Genomic DNA, 23,901 nt, shown 5'->3' on the forward strand with positions numbered 1-23,901 from the left:
TGCCTCTTCCAAAACTCACTTCGTTCTTCTGTTCACTGAAATACCGTCTAATTTAGCTATAAACTCCTTGGAGCAGGAGGCATAGCTACATGTCTGTAAAGTGCCAGGCACCTCAGGGCTACCATACAAATACTCCAGGGTCGTAATAATGAGCACCGGGCCTGATGAGCCATTCACGCTAGCACTGGTGTAGCATTTCCTTTGGAAACCACACGTGCCTTGGCACTCTATTGCCGGGGCATTAGCACTATCCCGGTGCTGCTGCGTCATAGGAAACAGTCCTGAGATGAGCGCTTTAGATCCCCTCAGATAATATTTTTTTCCGATGCGTTTTGTGTGTTCGGGGAAATCGACATTTACTGTCATTTACTGATAAAAATTGAATCCTTCCAACTATACAATAGGAATCCAGGAACGTCACTCTGAAGCCTAAAATGGCTTTGAGCCAGTGTGAAGCGACGGAAACAACTATGAGCATGGTTGGGAGCTCTTTGTTAGTCTCTAAGGTGCCATAAGGACTCCTCGTTCTTTTTGTTCTAGACTATCACCAGGTTCAGTCACCGTGGGGATTCACCCTCTGCGGTCTGTCTCCACTCCCTGCCAATCTGCTTTCCTTCCATGGGGTCCCTTCCCAAGAGTTGGGTCAAGAGCTGGTACCTGAGAAGCCAGGCACTGGGGAGGCAGGGCAGGTTGGGATTTACTCCAGAGAACAGTCCAAATTTGCCCTACTCTCCTGCTGGAAACCTTCCCTGACCTCCTGCACTACTGCCCCCTCTGTGACCCACACAGCCCCCCCATACCAATCTACTCACAGGTGTTATCCACCTGGGAGCGAGCCCGTTTCCTAAGAGTTGAATCATGTAACTGCAAAGTGCCCTTCGTTAATTAGAAAAGCTCCCCCTAAGAGGAGTCTCTGATTTGCTGCCAACGTTTCAGTTCAGTCACTTTTCAGCTATGCAATCTGACTAGAGTGAATGGCTCGCTGGGGTTTCTCTAGGAGGCTGGAAGGAAGGAACTAGGGCCTGGAGCAATCCTATGCACGTCATCCTGCAGGGGAGGCGACTTGGGTTTTGCTCAGCGTTGTCCACCTCCTGGGGTGAGCTCCCCCTGGACAGCGCAAGAGAGGGGGGAACTGAAAGGTGCTGTGAGCTTACTCAGACTTCTCACTGGCAGAGGGTAGTTTATTGGAAAACACCTGGAATCTATTAGACTTGGACGATAGAGTCAAGTTTTTGCCGCCTGGAGGCAGCTAAAGTATAAATAGCGGCAAAGGGTTTGTTTTGACTACTTTAAATTGTGCAGGTTTCATGCCCTGAGAATTGGGAGTTCGAAGCCGCTCTTAACGTAATAATCTTCTCTCCCCAACAGTCAGGAATCTGCACTTCGTTCTCTTCTCATTCTCATTCCTTGGTTTGGTTTGACTCCTTCCCCTATTCCCCATCTGTTTATCACAAGCCTCCCTTTTTTCTGTGCCTTCCGGGAGCTCCAAGCAGAGGGGCTGCGATGTTACTGCACATTTGGAAACGGAGGGAAAAGTTGGAGCTTTTCAGTAAAATCTGGAAAGCAGAGAGGTGAAAATGGTTTGGAAGAGCCCAGGATCGACCCAAGGATGCCAGGGGGCTAATCCCATTTGTAATGCCCAACACCATGCAAGTGCAGATCCATCAGAAATATCATAGTGCCACTATATAAACCCATGGTGCACCCACACTTTGAGTACTGTGTCCAGTTCTGGTCACCCCACATTGAAAAGGATAGAGTGGAACTGGAAAAGGTTCAGAGAAGGGAAACAAAGATGATTAAGGGAATGGAATGGCTCCAATACCAGGAGAGTCTGAAAGGATCAGGATGGTTCATCTTAGAAAAGAGACTAAGGGAGAGATATGATAGAAGTTTATAAAATCATGAATGGTGTGGAAAAAGTGAATAGGAAAATGTTATTTATCCTTTCACACACTACAAAGACTAAAGGTCACCTGGTGAAATTAATAGGCAGCAGGTTTAATACAAACAAGAGGAAGTACTTTATCACCTAACACACAATTAATCTGTGGAACTCATTGCCATGGGATGTTGCGATGTCCAAAAGTATAACTGGGTTCAAAAAAGATTTAGATAAGTTCACGGAGGATAGGTCCATCAATGGCTATTAGCCAAGATGGCCAGAGATGCAAACCCATGCTCTGGGTATCCCTAAACCAGAAGCTATCAGAAGATGGGACTAGAGGATGGATGGATCACTGCATAATTGTCCCGTTCTGTGCATTCCCCCTGAAGCTCTGGTACAGGCCACTGTCAGAGACAGGGTAGTGGGCAAGATGGATCATGGTCTGACCCAGTGCAGCAGCTCTTACGTACGTACCTGCCATGCTGGTACCATGCCTATGATATAATACGGAGTAACTCTATTTATAATGTCCAATGCCATGCAAATGCCAGTACATAGTTGCCAGGCTGGTATCCTCTTCAGGTAAAATCCCCTCGACTTCAATGGGAGCAGAGTTGGGCCAACTCTGCATGCTTTTGAAGTCCAAGCACCTAGGCTTTGGGGTGTCCTGGGTCTTAACACCGCCGCTTCTGTCTCTCAGGAGAGGAGGAGAGATAGGCCGAGTGGTGCAGGCCCTGTTCGGGAAAGGCTGGTGCAAACAGCCGCCTCAAGTGTTGTGTTCTCAGAGGCAAGACTTGGACAGGACACCTTTCCCTCCTCCCACACAGCCAGAAGCCCTTACCTGGGACTCTTTGTTTCCACATCCAGCCAGCTTTATCCTAGGTACTGACAGCTACTGAGCATAGCATCCTGGGAGGTGATTCGGAGAGAGAGACTGTCCTTTAGTCTGGGTAATTCATTGAACCCCCTGCCACAGAATCACCTATGGCGCAAAGCCTCTAAAGGGTCCAGTTGTGATTTGACTTTGTTGATAACATGTTTTACAGATTTGCTGCTATTTCCTGTGAGCTGAGACGGGTTTGCTTGTGGCTCCCAAGGACAGGGAACAGGTCTGGCTTCAAACAAGGCATACTTCAGAAATTCCATGTGTGGGGCTAACTTTGACCCTTATCAGATTTGCCCTCCTCCGTGGCAGGAAGGTACAGAAGCAGGATCATAAGGAGGCAGAACACTGGTCAGATGCATACCCCAAACTCCACTCCTTCAACAGCAGTGATCTCTAAATGATCCGTGTGATACAGCTCTGAATTTCTCTCATTTGATTCATTTAAGGCCAGGAGGGGCTAGTATGATTACCTGATTCTAGTCTGACCTGCATAACGAAGGCTAGAGAACTCCACATAGTGAGTCCTACATCTAGCCCAGTTACTTGTGGCTTTCCAGAGCAAATCTTTTAGAAAGAAACCCAGTTTTGACTGAAAACTACAAGCAATGGAGAATCCACCACATCCCTCGGTATTCTGTTCCAATGGTTAATTACCTTCCCCGTTAAACATTTGTGCCCCATTCCCAGTCTGTTGTTTTCTGAGCTTCAACTTCCAGCCACTGCGTCCTATTAGATCTTTGTCTGCCAGGCTAGCAAACCTTGATATCGGATATCTTCTCCCAGTGCGGCCTGCGATCAGGTCGCCTTTTAACTTCCTCTTTGATAAATTAAATTGATTGAGCTCCTTAAATTTCTCACTGTAAGGCATGTTTTCCATACCACAAATCATTCTTAGAGCCCTTTTCTGAACCCTCTCCAAATTTTTAATATCCTTTTTAGAAGTGTGGACATCAAAATTGGACACAGTATTCCAGAGGTGCCCCTCACCATTCCCCCAGTGCTATAGAGAGAGATAATATTACCTCCTTACTCCTACCTAATATTCCCCTACCCAAGGATAGTGTTAGCCCTTTTAGCCACAACACTGCACAAGAAACTCATGTTCCATTGGTTATCTAGCACAACACCAACACTGTTCATAGTCATGGTTCGCCAGCCTGTATGTATGGCTGATGTTCTTTATTCCTAGATGTAGGACCTCACGTTTGGCTAGATTAGCACACATGTTAGATTTGCAGAGGCCTGGAAGAATTTCCAGAGCCTCCCCTCCAGCCTAAACCAGGAACTCTCTGGCTGGTCTTCCGAGATGGGAACAGAGCCTGTCCCTGATCTCTTTGGCATGGAGGTCTCTCCTTCCTCCTGCTAGAGGGAAAGAGGGAGAATGGAGCCTTCGGAGACATTTAAAATGAGACAAATAAAAAGTCAGAGCAGTACTGAGGACAAGTTGTTTCCTGGTAACGCGCTGGTATTCTGGCCTAATGACCAATTAATCTGAAGTGGAGCCTCGTTATAGATTCGTGGGTGTCCACTGCATCACACCGTTCATTCCGGCATTCAGGATCTGTGATTAGCAACCTACAGTGGGGGACTCTGCAGGGATGGATTAATGACTTGTCTCTAGGGAAGGGAGAACAATAATGGACACAAAGAAGGGGGAAAGGGATGATGGGAGGTTGGCAGTAAGTAGGAGCGGGTGAAGGAGTGCTCAGATTCACACAGCGAGTCTGGGTCACAGCCAGGACTTGTGATAAAGGCACTGGACCAAATCTCAGGAGACCTGGACTCAGTTTCTGGCTTTGACGTAGACTCACACCTTGGTCACTTAATTTCCCGGTGCCTCAGTTCCCAATCTGCTATATGAATGGCAACCGTCCACCTCAAAAGACCATGAAGTATGCGCCAAAGCAGTTCAGCTGCTGTGTCTCATGCTGCAGCATCACGAGTGGCTAAAACGTCCATTTGTCGAGCATCAGTCCCAGCCACAGATAATGCAGGGATAAGGCACAGGGCCAGAAGCCAGCACATTACTAGCACTTGGTGCCTGCTGGGCTTGTCTACACTTACCGGTGGTACTACACTGGGAGCGTAGTAGATCTAAGCTACATCAACTTGAGTTACGCTACTAATGTAACTCAAATTGCACAGCTTAGATCGACTTTCCCCCATAGTGTAGACCTGCCCTTCCTCTTTGCTCTCTCAGCTTTCCTCTCTCTCAACCACTTCTCTTCAGCCTCTGATGCCCTGGTGCAGTGCAGCTTTTCCAGCACGTTGCTAGCTGTATTTTCCCAGCTTGTGGTGTTGATGTTGAAAGTTTTCAAGTCCATCTTCAAATGTCCTTGAACCTGAGCCCACATTGGACCAGTAGCCTTGGGACATCCACAAGTTCTCCATATAGGAGAGCCTATGGAATGTGTCCATCATCCACCAGGTGCAAGTGACCAAGCCAAGAGAGATGTCTGAGTTTGAGAGCAGTGACTAGTGATTGCTTTCTCAGGTACTTCAGTGGCAGGAACTTTGGCTTCACACTCAATATTTAGAATATGACAAAGACGGCAAGAGCGGAAGGTGTTTAGCCTTCTCTCATGGCCACGTAGTCCAGGTCTCATCACCATACACTAGTGTGCACCAAATGCACGTCGGGTAGGCCTGTATCTTGGTGATCAATGTCAGCATTTTCTATTACCCCACATGTGCTTGGTCACTTGGCCAAATGTGGTGGCTGCCTTTCTGAGGAGGCAATTAAGCCCATCATCTAAAGATAAGTTACCTGAAACATTTGACCCTAGATAGCAGACGCTGTGCACAACTTGTGGTGCAGTCAGCACACCTTGTACTATAATCATTGTCTTCTTTAGACTGATGGTTAGTCCAAGATCAGCACAAGCTAGTGCAAAGCTACCGCAAAGTTGCTGCAGCACCTCCTCATGATGTGTGACCAGCACGCCACTGGAGGTGAAAAGAAGTTCTCTTATCAGCAGGTGTTTGACCATTTTTTTTGCTCTTAGACGTTGTCAGGGTGCCTTGCAGTGACTCAAGAGCAAGAATACTAACCTCAGAGCAGACGGTGATGAAGCAGGGCACAAAACCCCACATTGGTTGCAAGTTCTATACATAGATTTCACCAACCACTTATCAAATGTAAACTCCTCACGTGCTATAACAGTCTAAACATGGAGCCACAAAGAGTCCCTTTGGATACTCTGATCTGTCTCACCACCCAGGTGAGCCTGCCTTTCTGGATAGATGGTCCCTTACACCAAGAATCACAACAGTATTCAGGTTATTGTTACTGCTAAAGGACCAGTCACTTACTCCAGGTCAGTCACACCTTACATATCACACCAGAGACAAGACTTGTAGCTAATCCTATAATAAAATATATACAGATGTATTAATAGGAAAAGGAAATGAGCATCATGTACACAGTTAAAGCAGGTAAACACACACCTGTGAGTTACAGTCTTAAGTTTAAAAGGTAATAGACACTTCTATTGCAAGCAAGTTTTGTATGTCCTGTAGAGCTAACCCAGCCTAAGCACTGGAGACCTCCTGCTTATGCCTAATAAACCTGGCCCCCCAGAGTTCAAACAGCACAAAGATATAGTTCTTGTTATTCCCTTCCCCCAATGTGCTCTGAGCTGCTACCTCAGCTGATGGGAGAAATCCATTTGTATGACTCCTCTTCCTTGGGGGGCTGGAGGGAGCTCAGCAACAAAGCAAAGATTCCTTTGTAGTTGTTGCACTCACTCTGATCTCATTTGTTTTTATACAACATTATGAGGTTGGTATCCTTGATGTCTTGTGGTAAACCTCCTTCCCTCCAGCAGGAAAACAAGACATTGTGCTGACATTTAAACACAACCTGTCCTCCTTGGTTTAGTACTTCAGCTGAAATGCCCTCTTTTCCTAAAGGCTTTCCTGATGCTAGAGAGGTGATTACCTCTTCAAGCTCATTTTCACCCATCGTTGCATACGAGTGGGACAGTCTGATTAGCTGAAGGATCTATCGCTTTCTTGATTGCATCATACCTACCTCGTAGATCTCCATTCTCAAAGGTCGTTTATGTCTTTTCGCACAGAGCAAACCAGCATGATTGAGCACCTTGCCTGGCTGTTCATTGCCATGCACCCTTCGCCACACTAAGCTTAGAACATGTCTGAGGAGAGGGGTTCATGTTGCGTTGGAGATATGCTGTGTATTTTGCTGCAATAACTGGAGGCATTTCTTCAGAGCATGCTGCAAACCAGGCTTTGTCTTGTACAGTCTCTTTACCAAAAGCTGCTGCATGGATATTCATTCTGTGTTCCCCGCTGCATCAGCATTCAGGGGAGGTGCTTGTTGAGACAGCTTCCCTGAGAGTCAGAGTGAATTGGAGACACCTTCCTTTTACTCTCTTGGGTTGTCTATATTAATGCTCAGCCAACAGCTTTGTGTGGTGTGAAGGAGTGTCCACAGTGAAAGCCTTATTTCACAGCATACAAGCACAGGGTCCATGTCCCAGTCTGCACTGTGAACTGAGTGTGGAGACATCCCGTAGGAGGTGTTTTCTACAGGTGACAATGAACTCCAGTTGGTGACAATGTCCAGATTTGGGGTGTGTCCATGAGACCTTCCAGAGGTCACCCCTTTGAAGTAGGTGTTAGTAACACAAAGCCCTGAATGGGTGCAGAGCTCCAGTAGTCTTTACCCGTTGTCATTCATTTTTCCCCGCTCCATGGTGGCCAGTGTGTAGCAGCCCCATTTTCTGATTGGAACTGACTCTAGTGTTGAAGTTTCCAAGCAGACAGAGACGCTCACCAGGTGACAGCTTATTGATGATGCTGATGGAACAAGCCCTTCTCTTCAGAGATGCAATAAATTGTTGGGGCATATGTACTAAAGATGTTGGCAAAGCTAGCAGTGGTAGATATTCTTAGAGATATGATCCTTACTGACGTGGCAATGGGACATTCGACCACGGGTGTTAACGAATTTTTGACGACACAACCTACCCTCTGTTCCCGGCAGCCTTGTTTGCTTTTTCCATCCCAGAAAAAGGTGAGATGAATCTTGCACAGAGAACCTGTGTCAGCTAGTCTGGTTTCAGAGTGTGTGACTATGTCAATGTCAAATTTCTCCAGTCGTCTGTCAGTGATGGTGGACTGTCTAGGGTCACTGGTTTGACATACCAGTGCACATTGTCCTTACAAGTTTGAAGACGGTGACAATCAGACCCAAACCTTCGACACATATGCCTCGGCAGAAAAAAAGGAGGCAGAGGTGGGTCTCCGGACCAAGGCCCCCCTCTGAGCAGTACCGACTAAGCCCAAAGACTTGGAGACCAAGATGTTTGGAAGCCAGCACAGGGGCAGCAGATGCCAGAGGGCAGGGCTGAGTTGCTGTGCCAAGTGCCTTGACATTTTCTTCACAGTGGATTTGGTTCCGTTTTCTCTCCTTGCCTTTGATCAGCCAAAAACCAGCTGCAGGTCCAGACGGAGTTCTTCCTTTGTGGATATTGTTTTTCATTCCAGTGGGTATCTGGCATACCCCTTGCCTCCCACTCTGTGAGTGGTGTGGTTCCCTGCTTAGTCACTGAGCACCCAACCCATGGCCAGTTGTACTGGGTTACAGTAGCAGACTTTACATGCCCGACCTGACCCATACAAGGAGGTGTGAGCTGGTGTAGGTTCTCCCAACTAGCAGTTAGGGCCCATGGTGGCAGTCACACCCAATGATTCGTCCCCAGCGAGAGCCCTGTCCAGTGGGTACAGTCCTGGGGCATGGTAGGGGAACCAGGGCCTTTCCACTCCACCAGGTTCTGACCCAGCACCCTAGTAGGCTAGTTTGGATTCGCCCACCCAGTGGTGTCTTGCGTCAGCCTCCAGTCAGCTTCCCAGGATCACTTCCTAACCCATTCTGCATCCCAGTTGGCCACTAGCCAATCCTGGGAAAAGCTGTTTTCTGGGCTTTCAGCCCTGGTCCCAATCTCCAGGTGCTGTGGCTCCCCCGTTTGCTGGCTTGGTGCGGGCTCGGCTCATGTCCTTCCCTGGAGCTCCCAGAGCACATCCTTCTCCTTCACCTGCTAGCCCCTGACTGAGCTGTCTGACTGCTGTTTAAACCCTGCCTCCAATCGGACCATTCTCAGCATGGGCGGAGGGGCGGGGCCTCCTTAGCCCAGAGTTGCTCCTTACCTCCCTCCTCCTGTTAGTGGTTTATACACCCTCCCTGTCACAGGAAGTTAATACTACTCCCCACTGTTTCACAAGTGGATTGTGAGGATACATCCATAAACGCTTGGGAGGTGCTCAGATATTACAGTCACAGAGGATACAGGAGTAATCCATCTCCTGGTGCCCAGCCATTCTTTTTCCACTGGACCGGGCTTCCTCACTAAAGATCCAGAAACTGCACAGATGGTTCAAGGGAGAGTTAATTGTTAACAGAGGCTGTGTCCCGCCATCTTTCTCCAAACTGCAGGTGAGAGTGTCCTCCTTGGGCCAACATCTCAGGCCTGCTCAAAAAATCCTGCATGAACATGCCTTGATCCTCTAACAATCCAAAGCAAGAGAGTGGGCAGCCCAGCTAACATCCTGAATGCTCTGAATAGGAAACTGGCTTGAAATCATACCAGCAAGCCAAGGATTTTGAGACCTTCGGATCCAGCAAGAACCTTCCTAATCTGCATAGTGATTCCCAGGTCATTGCATGTGCCCAAAATCTCCTTCTAGAAAACCTCTCCGCTGACATCCTCCTCGCTGGGGCATGCCAGGGGTCCGATTTTGGGTCTGAAACACACTGGACTTTCTAGAATGATAGATGAATAACAAAGCAACATTGCTGTGCTACTTTCAGAGAACTCGTGTCATGAGAACCTGCTCTAGATTTTCACACAGCCCGTGGGAAAGTGACACTAAACTGGACTCTTGTGTCTCTTGCTCCAAGTCCAGCTCCCACGCAGGAGGAGAACTGGAACTGAATTTCTGTGCCCTCTGGAGTGGAATAGCTTCATCTCTAGAGCAGGGGCAGTTATGCGAACGTGAACTGCCTGTCACTCACTGTTTGGAAGGAAGCAGAGGTGCAAATGAAGACCTATGGGGTGGCAAGACCTATGTGGTTATTGGAGCTCAGTGGAATAGTTTGTTGAGCTTTAACCTATAGAGATCTGGGTTAAAAATCACAGTTAGGTCACAAGTAAAGCAAGTGCCCTGGTCTCAGCTTAGTTGTCAGTGCTCAGAGACCACATGAATAGCCATCCTCCAATCTGGTGTGATTTGGCATGCATGCCAGGCAGCACTGGGAACAGAAAGCAGGGAGGTGCTGGCTCTGATTAAGCTAAAGTCCGTTCCCCTAGCTCAGAGGGTAGAACTGTTGTTTTCCTCGAGCCCTCTTGGACTCAGGCTCAGTCGACGGGTACGGTGCGAGAGAATAGTCCATGTAGGTGTACTGGCCGGGGATGCCGTGACCTGCGCAGAAGGACCAGCCCTCATGTTTCTTTCAGGTCCCCGCCTGACCCTGCCACTGCTTTCTCAGGGCAAGTTTGAGGCCGCGGAGGGCCAGCGGGGCTGGTGGTCCCCCCGCACTCCTGCGCCAGGCAGCGGGAAAAGGGATCCGTTACAGGGAAGCAGACATGAAGAGCAGGTCCGAGCTTTGTGCTGGAGCCGCACCACAGCAGCTGGGAAAAATACCCGCCGTCAGGGAAGATTTTCTCCAACTCCCCAGCTGGGGCTTTATGACCACTCTTGCAACAAAGCTGTGTCAGAGCCTTAAAAGAAAAACTATCAGGAGAAATACACAACCTTTTCTTAACATCAGCGGCTCAATTAACTAAGGACAGCAAAGCATGCTCCAGTGTCACCCATCCTTCTTGCCAACTGGGTGTGGGGAGGGAACGTACGCGTATTTATACAGCTGCAGGAGGAGTTTGGCTGGGGCCGGCTACTTGCAGCTTTATCTCTGATGGGATCTCCCACATACAGAGTGGTGCTTTCCTCTGGAAAATGTAAAAGAAGGATTTGAACACCAGCCAGGCTCTAAAAATACCTTCCCAACCGATGGGCGCCTAAGCCATCCCAGAATGCACAGACGGCAATGATAGCCACTTGTTCCAGGCAAGTCTCCCGGTGTCCCCGCATTGGCTGGCACTGGGTGTTTTGAATTCATGCTGAACTCAACCCCACTGGTCCCACCTGGCTCTAAAAGCCAGTCTCCCACCTCCCAGTCCCCCATTCCCACAAATGCTTCCATATTAAAGCGTTTGTCTGTGTCGATTGATTCAATATAGAAATCCGACTTGTAGCCACTTGTATCTAAATAGAATCTAAATTGTTATTACAGTTCCATAGTGAGGGCTCCTTGAGCATCTCCCCTCTCATTCTGCCAGCTCTGCTCCACTTTAATTGCCTCCAGCGTGCTGAAAACACGAACATGTACAATTTACAAGGAAGAAATTATCATTAAATCTCCTTTCAGATCTGCTAAATGCTGTTGTGTTTATTCATTCACCCCGAGATTGCTCCCGGGGCAGATAGCAGCAGGCAGCCTAATAAGAGGCAGATAGTGCGCACTTCTGATCAGAGGCCAAAATGAACATTAAAAGAAGGGAAACACATCGTTACACAAACCAGAGAAACAGCACTGAGTTCCTGTGGCTGATAAGCAAAGGCCACCGGCTGCAGCAAGACGGGCGCTCCGTCCAGCCATAGTCTATGTGTTTCACATCAAGGGAGTCTGCAGAGATCTTCACAGGAATCTTGCTTCTTAGAAGTGCCCAGAATGGCTGCAGCTTCCAGTCTGATCTTTCTTAATTATCATTAATTATAATCATCATAATTCTTTGCATCGTAATTCCATGCCAAGCTCTCAAAGTCCTGCACAAAGTTCAATGAATTTAGTTGCACAAACACCCCCATGAGGAAGGGAATTATCCCCATATTACAACTGGGGAAACTGAGGCACAGAGCAGCAGCAGCAACTTGGTCACAGTTACACAGTGACTGGGTGGAGGAGCTGGGAAGAGAACCCAGGAGTCCAGACTCCGAGGCCTGTGCCATGCCTGTCCTTTCTCCCTGAAGCCTCATGTCTATGTAGTCTATTACATGTTCATCCTATGGTAATTCTGTGTCTCCAGGAAGTTCTGCGCTTGTCATCAACATGCCCAGAAGAGTAATTTACAGGGGAGGCAGCTGCAGAAGGTGTCTCCTTTGTAAAATGGATGCTGGATGGCTTGGTAGCTTCTTTGCTCATCCATCCACCCAGCCTTTGGCAAGTGACTAGCCAGCTCTGGGTAACTCTGGCTGCGGCTCTGAAGAAAAGGGGCACACGCCCAGGAAGACGATAAATCATCTGCAGTGCAGCGTGTGTGTCCCACGACTCTGACCTCAGCAGGGCCAAGATTAATGGGCTGCTCATTTAACCCAGCTAGCCCTTAACTAGCCGTGAAGAGGAGGAATGCCACAGCAAAGGCACCAGTGGGAGCAAGCCAGCTTTGTGGGTGGCTGGCTATGAAATCACGAAGGCTCCCCCACCGCTCTCGAGAAGAGCTGTCTGGGAAAATCATTGTTCCTGAGCAGCAGCCGCAGCGAGCAAACCTGCCGCTTTCCTCATGTGCGGGACATTTTTCATAATTACAGGGAAGAGTTCAGTCACAACAGCTCAACACAACTGCAGTTAATACCACGCCAGCCGCCTGCTTTCACAACTGATCCCAGCTCCGATGCATCCCCGGTCTCAGCTTCCATTAGGGAGATGAATGGAGGCCATACAGCCTCTCCTGATAGGCTCAGAGCAGGAGTCCCATGCTCGTGTCATCAGCTATTTACTGTGAGCTCTCACAAATAAATAGCAACCGCAGCTCGGAGATGGCAAAGGGCCCAGAGCCAGGTGTTCCCACTCGGGGCTCCATTCCACAGTAACTGCAGCTGGAAGGTGGGTTTCCAGAGTCTATTGGAGTGACAGGAGGGAAACCAGTCCCAGTATTGCTTTGTGCTTCAACTGATGAGAGCCAGTTGTCCCATCTTCCCCACTCTCCCCACTTTCTGCTCCGCCCTTTGAACCCCTGATTATATTCTCCCCCCCAGTGTCAGAGCTAGTGGGATCATGTGATTTCTTAAGTTTCCATTACCGGTTGTTATCCTGGCATTACAGGAATCATGTCTTTGCCTTGCATTATATTCTTTATTCTGGTACAAAAAGTCCTTCAGACAGAGCGATTCTCTGAGAATCTGTTCATTGTCCATTATTAAACTCCTAGGAGACGGGGAAAACACAGAACGGCGATCTGAATCCCGTTGAATTTTGAATCTCAAGTCTCCAAATAGTCCCGTCTGAACCTGCCCCGGTGGTTGTGGTTCGTGGTCACTTTGAAATGGGGAAAGGAACCTGTTTCCTGGTTCCGATTGCCGTAACACTCATCCTATATCCTCCCTACTGTCTGCTCTACTCAATTTTGTCATGTCTAACATTTAGATGGCAGGCTTTGGGGAACAGGGACAGGGTCCCTGCATTTGCTTTCTAGTTTCACTATTTATTCCCAATCAACACTGAGCCACCACTGCCCGTTCCCCTTCGGCTGTCTCTTCTCTCTCCTTTCACTGGACACTCCTTGGCTCGCCAATCAAATGCTGGGCTTTCCACCTTCCTGCAGTGTCCCCTGCACCCAGGGGCAGTCACCACAAACCTCCCACAATGGCATGATAGGAAAGGATGCTTTCCCAAACTGGGCTATCAAAATCCCAAGCCATGGAGAATGAACGTTTCACATGATCAGCCCTACCTGCTGGAACATGAACCTCTATCCATCATTGGATGACATTTCTTCAGATTCCTACAGATGCTGTTTCCAGCAAGAGAAGTTGGCAATGCTACAGGAAACAAATCCAACAGCCCTCTTCAAAGGAAGGCACAGGGCAATGGGTTGGCACAAAGATCCTATTAGATCAGACAAAAACATTATCAGATGCAATACATATTTATTGTGCTCCAAACCCAGAGCCCCCTGAGAGCCTCCCAAAAATCAAACATATCACAAGGCCAGCCAACAAAATGGCACCGCTGACTCCACCAAGCCCAACAGATGGAGCACGAGGAAGAAATCCAAGTGTGTTTGTACTTGAAATGCTGCTGGCTTGTATTCACATGATTGGCCAGCTAAGAATAGTCACAAAAAATAAGAATAGCCAAAAAAAAAAATACAACACTTAAAAGAGTAAGATTATTATACTGGAAAATAGAGAATAAATATAAATGAATTTAATATTAACTGTGCGAGATAGCGTGCAGTATATTCACAGAGTTAGGTAAAAGAGTAAATGGAAATCTTTATCACTATAGACTGTTGAATATTAATAGTTATTGTTTGAGTTACTGCAGCATGGAAAAGTCAATTATAACCTAAGTGTAAAAACGTACTGAATTATAGATAAACTAGGAAAAGAGGGAGAGAAATCTTCCCTGCACAATGCAAAAACCTTGATAAAAGAAGAAATAAACCTGATAAGAACATTAAAACAGTAACTGTCAAGATGCATTGAACAATTCTTTTATATTTCTTTAGTGCTACACAAATGCAACACTACCAAGGGTTAACTGGCTGTATATTAAATTGTCATTTCATTTCTGCATCCTACCCAGAGGGACAGGCAGTAAAGGGGAATGGACAGGTGTGCATCTTCTGTAACCAAGGCCAAAACTTCCAGAAGAGTTCAGCCCCCATAATTGGGGTCAGATTTTTCTAGATTTTTCTGCAACACCTATTTGGGGACCAAAATAAGTGGCCACGTTTTCAAAAGTAATCAGACCATTGAGAGCTGAGCTCTTTTAAAAATCTGGCCATCCATGGCACAATTGTGGCTGCTGGATCCAGAGCATTTGGAAACCCTCGAGCTCAGTAACTCCTGGTGTCATTTATTGACTGGTTGTGCTCCCACCACCTTGTCGCCATACACAGCTTGGGCTCTAGTGTTTGCACCCAGAAGGGAAGAGCTATCGCTCTGCTTCTGCTCCCCCTTGCTCCTCCTCCCCTGGCTTCCTTCCTCCTAACCTTTTATCTAGCCCCAGCCTAATTGGGCGGGCAGCTGTCTCCCATTCACCAATAAGGTGCAGGTTCTCTCTAGCCAGCTCCAATTTACTTCCCTTAATGGTGCTGGTGTAACAGAGGGCTGAGTCAGCTGTTCTTGCCCAGCACGCTGTCACACTCCCCAATATATTCTGGCATTGTTGCAGAGCTTTTTGGTTTTGGTCTTCTCTCCTTTCTCCGAAGCTTCAGGGATGGCCACAGCTGGAGATGAGACACTGGACAGGGTGAGCCAGGGCTCCGACCGAGCATTCGCTCTCTCTCGGGTGCTTGGCTGGCTGGTTCTTGCTCACATGCTCAGGGTCTAATTGAGCGCCATATGTGGGGTCAGGAAGGAATTTTCCCCCAGGTCAAATTGACAGCAGCCTTGGGGGTTTTTTCATCTGCCTCTGCAGTGTGGGGTCCAGGTCTCTTGCCAGGTTTATCTGACTTAATTTCCTGCCATTGCAGGGGCCTTGGGCATTGGTGCGCCTCGGTCCCTCCTATTCCGGGTCTATGGCACATAATAGTTTAGTCTCCTAGAGGCTGTAGTGCTTTGGTCTAATTTCAGTGGTCGGGTTAGTGTGCAGGTGCAGGGTGGTGTTGGTGGCCTGTGATATACAGTAAGTCAGACTAGATGATCTGGTGGGGTCCCTTCTGGCCTTAAACTCTACTCTTAGACTATCACTTGGGTTGACAGTTAGGAAGGATACCAGAAAGTTACCACCGCCAGGAAGGCAAAGGAGTATGGTCCACTCAAGTAAAGAACCAAGCGTTGCATCAATCTTGGAAAGAATGGGAAAACAGAACTTGGAAATTCTGCAACAGGGCCCATTGTAAGTCCATGGGTCACCATACACTGGTCACAGAGTACTTCTATGTTGTATTGTACCTCAGCTTGTGCGTGTAGGTGGTGAACTTCAGTCTCACGGACAGTTTGCGTCTTCTGTCGGTGATCTGTGGCCTTGCACACTATATCTGGGCTATTCCCCAAAGGTCTGATTCAGAGCCAATTGAAGTCAGGGACTCAAACAGGGAAGAGTAATGTGGCTTGAGCGATGGGCAAAGAAGATGGTCTACAGCATGCTGGACTTCAGAGGTGTGATTTAAGAAGTCAAGGCAAAAGGAGGTTGCACTAGAGGGGAGAGGGGACTAGGAGACGGGCCAGGATTTTAACAACAGGGATGGAGAGGGAGGGATGAATTCTGGAGGTAAAGAAAGAAGTGACAGGATTTAGGAATGGCTTTCATATGTGGGAGGGAAGGGAGAGAAGAAAGTCAACGATGCCAAGTTTGCAAGCCTTGGTACAAGGAAGGCCGGTGGAATTACCAATAACGAGAGAGAATGGGGGAGAGAAAAGGAATTCCATTTTCACCATCTTCCATTTGGCAACACAGCATCCCATTGGAGACGTTAGATCCAGTGATGGAATGGACGGGGAGAGGTGGATTTGGGATATATTTTGTACAGGGGGGGTAACTGAAGCCATGAGAATGAATAAGGCCACCCAGGGACAGGATTTGTATAGATCTGAGCCAATCTATCTTCAAGACCCAGGGGTGCAGAGCAGACTGGGAATTGTAGTCCATCTTGGCACTCAGATTTGTAGTCTGAGCTTCTGCCAAGGCTTGATGGAAATAGGGATGGGTATAAACACCACCTTTCCCATGGGCCAAAGCAGGATCCTGGAAGGACCCAGCCTGTCCAAGCAGCCCAACTCCTTCCAAGCCAGAGAAGTAACCCATTTCTCTTGTGTTTTATTCTGTAATGACTCTGGGAAGGGCACCTTGGGGTAAACCCAGAGCTCCTGTGCAATTCTGCTCTCTTTCAGGAAGGTTTAAATTAAAACTATCCTGACACAGAATTTTCTAGTAACACATATCCCAAGGGCTTAGTACAACACAAGAGATAGAACAGGAAGTCTTTTCCAGATCACTGCAACATTTAACACTTTTCCAATGTCACTGTGGATCCCAGGACTGATCCGTGGGCTCAGAGAGATGTTACAATCACTTTCTGTCGTCATTCCTGGCCTGGGAACAGTAGCTCTCGGTCATGAGAGGAAGATGAACCCCTTCCCAGAGTCCTTCTGGATCTCAAAACGTCTCAGCATGTCCAGGTGACATCTGGAGCTCTTCCTCAGAATCTTGCATGCCCTCATGTGTATAGCTGTTATCGTCTGTACCACCCATATACAGAAGTGCAAAAGCAACTCATTTACAAGCATTGTTCACCCAGACATCTGAGACCCAGCTTGAGCCCCTGGATGTGACTTTTTGGTGGACACTCATCCAGTGTGAGAAGAACTCCATCAGGCAGATGCCCAGGCCTAAGATCTGTGTTGTACAATGCAGCCTGGACTTCATACTCAGGGCTTTGCATTTTGGACACTGGACTGTTGTGGAGAGGAGAGAGATTTGAGTAGGAACTCCTGTGAGATGGTTCAGAACTAGTTTATAGCCTCAGAAAGGGAGGCTTTTAAGTCACACTAGCTCCGTGCAGTATTCACTGCTCCATCCCCAGGTCTAACTGTAGAAAGAAATTCACCTTTTTCAATGGATTGAAAGAGGAAGGATAGAAGATTTTCAGAGGAGGTAGGTTTGTCCTCTCCAGTCCAATTCCTGTTCAATAATTAATCCATCCCATTACTGTCCGTGGCTAATGCTGTGTCATTATTTCACAATCTGTATTCTTTAAACTGGTCTCTCTGTAGGTCGGCAGTTGTCATCTGTGCTGTTTATCCTTTGAGAGCTGTGCTCGAGTTTATTATATTACCATTCATAACGGAGAACCGTTTTCCTGGAGCAGAAGAGGGGCAGCTTGCCAGACCCAGCTCTGAGTCACTGATCTCTGGATCTAACCAGAGTGACTCAGTTCCAGAGGGGGAAGCCAATCAGAACACAAAGAATAATAATTCAATCAAAGATAAAGCAGGGCAAACAGCATGTCTACACCAAGAAAATGACCCTTTGTGCTGGTGTTTGCCAGGCTTATCAGAGCAGGAAATTACAAGCTCGCCCAGTCCCTGTATCTCAATTGCATGCCTACGAAATCTCAGACGCCTGGCCGTACACTTCGACAGCTACCACAAACAGGGCACTCTCACGGTTTGAAAGATGAGCTTCTGCTGTAGGCGGTGATGACAGACTTGAGGGCTCTATGAAGGCTCCTGAGGTTTCTCTCTGAAGCCGAAATTAAGTAAAAGCCTCGGATTCACACATATAGAGCCAGATCATTAGCTGGTGGAAATAGGTGTAGCTGCATTGAAGTCAGTGGAGGTGGGCCCATTTACAGCAGCTGAGGATCTAGCCCATGGTCTTTAAAGGCTTCTCTTTGCCTATTAGCAAGGGCCTGCCAGCTACTGTATCCTCCATCCCCACCCTCCCTTGGCTCTTCGCTCAATTCTATTTGTACACTGGGAAAGCCTCAATTAAGGTTGCAAAACTATTTCCACTATAACCCATAATTAAGGCTGCAAAGACTATTTCTACTGTAACCCTGGTCTCACTCGCTCAGGCCTTTCTGGAAATTTCTCTGTTTGGCCTGATTCTGTTGAGTAGTTTTGGACCTAAAAAGAAGTGATGCCACTTTGCACCCTGACTGATCATTTGAAAACGTCTGAACGGTCAACATCCAAATCTGGCCTCTCCAGGGTGCCCTTCAAGAAGTGAGGCCTTAGCAAACGTGGATAAAAATTGGATTTGAAATGATGGAATTACAGTTGTTTTTAAAAATGCCATGTTGGGCACGTGTAACACTGACATTGATGATTTGGTTGGTGTTGGTCCTGCTTTGAGCAGGGAATTGGACTAGATACCTCCTGAGGTCTCTTCCAACCCTGATATTCTATGATTCTATGAACATTCCCTCAGTTTTACCAGTGCACAGTGACAACGGACACACCTGCACAGCTGTGTCTTCAGGGATCAAAGCCAACGGTCCAGGGACAGAAATAGAAAAAGCAAAACAGTCCAAAACATGATGCACTCAGTAGACAAAGTCAGTGCTGATGGGTGAGATCCCAGCATCTGTCTGAGGATCGGACAAGTGTACGTCACCTGCCCAACTACTGATGAAACAACATCTTTGTAGTACTGTTCCCTATAAACAGCTGGAAGATGCAGCAGCGAAGCCCAGGCAGAAACTGCAAGGCAAACTAATAACAAAAGTATTTGCATGGGAAATAAACCACAGCTGTCCAGTGGTTCTTCAGTACAGAGAAGCAGGACAATAGGTATAGGAACATGGAACAGGCAAATACTGAAAGATCATATCACGGCCACTCCTGGATGGACATGAGTGTTGTTACAGTTGTCAGACTGAAAATCACCAGTTCTCCACACCTGTTGATGATATTCCTACTCTTCCAGAAATATAGGCTACCAAAAGCCAATAAAGACTCATCCTGCATGCTGGTACTTCTACACCTTGGTATCTCTAGTTACAGTCACAACTTGTGAATCACGAAAGCAACCAATACCAGCAAGAGTAAAATCGCCGACTGGAACATCTCAAGATGTTATGGGCCCGTGAATTCCTATGACCAAAACTGGCTTAGCAGGGAAATATGGATGAATTTCAGACTTACGCGGTCATAAATATAAAGGGAAGGATAAACACCTTTAAAATCCCTCCTGGCCAGAGGAAAAACCCTTTCACCTGTAAAGGGTTAAGAAGCTAGGATAACCTCGCTGGCACCTGACCACAATGACCAATGAGGAGACAAGATACTTTCAAAGCTGGAGGGGGGAGAAACAAAGGGTCTGGGTCTGTCTGGGTGATGCTTTTGCCAGGGACAGAACAGGAATGGAGTCTTAGAACTTAGTAAGTAATCTAGCTAGATACGCGTTAGATTATGATTTCTTTAAATGGCTGAGAAAATAAACTGTGCTGAATGGAATGGATATTCCTGTTTTTGTGTCTCTTTGTAACTTAAGGTTTTGCCTAGAGGGATTCTCTGTGTTTTGAATCTAATTACCCTTTAAGGTATTTACCATCCTGATTTTACAAAGTTGATTCTTTTTTACTTTTTCTTCATTTAAAATTCTTCTTTTAAGAAACTGAATGCTTTTTTCATTGTTCTTAAGATCCAAGGGTTTGGGTCTGTGGTCACCTATGCAAATTGGTGAGGATTTTTATCAAATCTTCCCCAGGAAGGGGGGTGCAAGGTTTTGTTGAGGATTTGTGGGGGAAAGACGTTTCCAACCTGGCTCTTTCCTAATAAAATAAACCCGGTTAGATGTTTGGTGGTGGCAGCGAAAGTCCAAGGGCAAAAGGTAAAATAGTTTGTACCTTGGGGAATAGTTTGTACCTTGGGGTTTTAACGTAAGCTGGTAAAAGTAATCTTAGGAGGTTTTCATGCAGGTCCCGACATCTGTACCCTAGAGTTCAGAGTGTGGAAGGAACCTTGACATACGCGCTACATAATTATCTCACGCACGTGTGCACACACACCCCTCGATCCGACCGATTCTTCTATTAATGGTGATGCTGTAACAGGAAACTGTAAATTGGGAGGATTCTCATATATTGGGCAGGGAGATGGTAACAGAATGAGTTGTTACGTGCATTAATCTCATTAGCTTATTTACCATAAACCCTTGTGCACCAGTCCCTGTTGGAGAGAGGCAATTCCTTTGTTAGTCGAACTCACTTGGCAGTCAGAAGGAGCAGCTGGAAATGAAAGCGGGCACCCAACAAACTGTGTCCTTGTGATTAAACCAAGGCCCAGGACATCATGCCCGTTATCTCTGGGCCCATAAAGTGGGTGAAATGCTGCCCTTCGAGCCTAAGCCAAGCCGTGGCCAGTGCAGATACAGCAGGATTTCTAGCCTGAGAAGGTACAGCAGGATATATTCCACAAGCAGCTGCGGACTCCAAACTCCTGCCTCTAGCTGTTCTAATTTACAGGTAAACCTACATCCAATGTAGGAGAGCAGTCACAGCTGACAGGGAAAGTGCCCCGTTGTCTGAGATCAATAGCAGCCTGTTTATGACAGGCCTTTTCTCCTTCCTCTAACAATTCGAGCACTGGGTCACCGTCAGTCAGGAAGAGAAGCTGCCTTCCCAGCATTCACCACCTGAGCAAAGGGAGAAGAGGCCCAGATTTCAACAGTGACAGACACTGAGCCATCCTGCCAGCTCGCTCACTTGCACTCCGGGAGACAGCAGACTGGAAGAAAGTTGGGTGGGTGGTTTAGCAGCAGAGCGGGAAGGAGCCTGGGTTTGCTACCACTGCATTTTACAAGCCATTAATCTGCAAAGGGAATCTCCAGAACACAGGGCCCCGCCTTCATGCCCGCACTCTCACTGACTTCATTAGTTTGGGCTTGAGTAAGGGTTTCGCCCACAGAAATCAGGCATGGAAAAGGCCTGATTGGTAATTTAGTCCATCCTCCCAGAGGTGCACACTAATCTCCAGTGCTTTGATAAGTCAGCTCTCCTCTGCCTCTGAGCTCAGTTCCCCTTGCCTTCCCCCTCTAACTGGAAGCAAAACACGACGCATTTGCCAAGCATTTCTTAAGGCTAGAGACTGAGCAAAAGTCCAGGTAAGCATCTAACAGACATTAGCACTTACTAGCCCCTCCGCACACGAGGGCCAAATTTTTTCCACTGAAGAATGCTCATGCAGAAGAAGCCATTAAGTCACTCAGCTGGGCTCTGCCACAGCTTTCCCATGTGACCATGAGCAAGCCACTCTGTGGGATTTGTACTCAGGACGCAGTCAGGACGAGGAGCGCTCAGGATTGGTTGCGCTGAAAAGCTTTGGAATTTTCAAAGCTCTGAGGCACAGTGTGCTGAAAATTCCCCTGCCTTCCTGGGGCTACACATCCATAAGCCTCTGGGATTTCACGGAGCACTTTTCACTTGAGGCTCACGTGCGGCCAGAGGTTACAGCCACGCTGCAGCCGGGGGCGTGGCTGGCAGCTTGGGTAGACAGAGCCATGCTAGCTGTACTCTAGCTAACTTGCTCACAACAGCAACGAGGAGATGGCAGCACAGGCTTCAGCATGGGCTGCCCAAGCTCACCTGAACCTCCTGGGTATGTACTCGCTTGGGCGACCTCACTGCCATTCCCCCACCTGCGTGCTGGATTTAGGAGTGCTGGGGTTACAGCAGCACCTCCTGGCTTGAAGTAATAATAGCAACCGGATGCCTGGCTTACACCAGATACAGGGTTTGCAGTTTTGTTGAATGGCTTTCAGCACCCCGGCTATAAAGGTTGTTCCAGCACCTCTGACCCTCACTGCTATTTTCAGCGAGCTAGTTAGATTGCAGCTAGTGCAGGTACATCTACACAAGCTGCAAATCACAGCCCCGGATGCGGTGGACATGTCCCCAGAGACCAGAGATGCCCTGCTCCTCTGGAAAGAAAGGCAGTCGTGACAGTGTGTCTGAACGGCACATGGAAGTCCACTAGCTCAAAACCGGAAATGATCTCTGAACACGTCAGTTGAACAATGGGTTCCTCCGTGCACGATGCTTTCCAACCTCCATAAACATGATTAACACATATTATTTATTAAGAGTGAGCCATGTGCTTAGCACTACATGGAAACAAAAGAAGAAACAGGATGGTCTGCTACTTTCAAGAACAGGATGGTCTGCTACTTTCAAGGGGTTTATAACCTAAGGCCAGGTCTACACAAGGAATGCTTTGCTGGTTTAGCTGTACCAGTATACGTGCTCCTAAGTGGGGATGCAGTTCACACTGGCATAGCTGCATTTTTATGGGTATAGCCATTCCTCTCCTCCTCAAGCAAAACAAACGATGGTTTTGCCAATCAACAAACCTGCTTTTGCAAATCTGTGTTTTTTCTGGCAGATCCATGCTGTCAGGGATCACACCTCTTCACATCCATGACTGACAAAGGTATTCCATCAAAAATCTGCAGTGCAAAAGATCTAGGTGGCCTACCTGGAGTCGTCTTCTGTGGGGGGATCCTCTCTTCCAAAGAGGCCAGGACTTCTGCAGCATTGCCGTAATTGTCTTCGGCTCCACATCACTTTTGGCCAAAGAAAGACTGTAGAGGGGGAGCAGAGAACAGTAGACTCCTACCTAAAGCCTTCACAAGACCCTTCTTGTCAGATCAGTGTCTAATCACTGTGTGTTTGGGGCTGCAGTCAAGCTGGGGACAGAGAGGTGAAAGGTCAATGGCTGATTCACAAGCCACCCAGTTACCAGAACAAAATTCCCCTTCTAACAAGGCATAGAGCAAACAAATTATCTTTGTTGTTAGGAAATCTGTAAGCACTTATCGTTATAATTACCATCTGTGATTTTTGCAATTCAGGTAAAGTAGCAGCAGCAGCCCCAATGTAGGTTAGGAACAACCCCGCAGGCTGCTAATCAAAACCAAGCCATTTGCCTTCAGGTTGATTTCAGTGGAAGATGATGTCAAACTTGATTGAACCTCCACCTTTGATGGTTTTACCTGAGACCTAACAACATCTGTGTCTCACTCGCAGTAGCTCTGAAAGGTGATACTCGTGGAACAGTAGAACCATCTGCCATCGACATGGCAAGTCCCAACCAAAATATTCAGGACTTCAGAAATCAATAAATTGTGATTATTTTTGTAACGTGTAAACAACAGAGAGTGAAACCCAAAGAGCCGGCCAGAAGATTTATCTGCAGCTTAGTTCAGATTTCTGTCATCTACTTAAATTAACAGCCACGTCCTGTGCTAAATGGTTTCCAGAGAGCAACAGCATCCAGATTATTTCATCCTTTGTAAGAGAAACATAGCTATGGATCCTAGCATGGGGTCAGGAAAATGGGGTGACCACATCTTCTGCGGACTGAGTAATGCAGAGGTGGGGGGGGATCTAGGCGTTGGTGACGATTAATTTAGTGAGGGTGATAATGGCACACCTGGCAGCCCTGTCAGTCTTCTGCGTGGCTACAATGAAGGAGGTGAACAGGGAGATGCAAATAGCAAGTCAGCAAAACACAGATAATGGCACTAGAGGCCACTGGTCAAGCAGAGTTATTCCGCTGCCGGGAAGTCTTATACGGAAGTGTGGTGAGTCTTTCCAGCAGCCAAGTGTGGCTTTCCAGTACGTCAGAAGGACAGTGCTAGCTGCCACTCTGACTT

The 23,901-nt window shown here is 47.5% G+C and overlaps 1 protein-coding gene across 2 annotated transcripts in view; it reads right to left on the reverse strand.

The window, feature by feature from the left end:
• The window catches only part of LOC311526261 (uncharacterized protein), a 102,673-nt gene that overhangs the window by 53,202 nt on the left and 25,570 nt on the right, over nt 1–23,901 (reverse strand). Inside the window, exon 3 of one of the 2 annotated variants that reach the window (XM_084639128.1) lies at nt 22,722–22,827. The exons of the other annotated variant lie outside the window; for it this stretch is intronic. Within the exon in view, the coding sequence (XP_084495254.1) occupies nt 22,722–22,827 (106 nt within the window). The remainder of the gene's footprint in view (nt 1–22,721; nt 22,828–23,901) is intronic. 2 annotated transcript variants of the gene reach the window in all.

This window comes from Lepidochelys olivacea, assembly GCF_965140295.1.
Source record: "Lepidochelys olivacea isolate rLepOli2 genome assembly, chromosome: 9".
In the NCBI taxonomy this organism is placed as follows: Eukaryota; Metazoa; Chordata; order Testudines; family Cheloniidae; genus Lepidochelys; species Lepidochelys olivacea.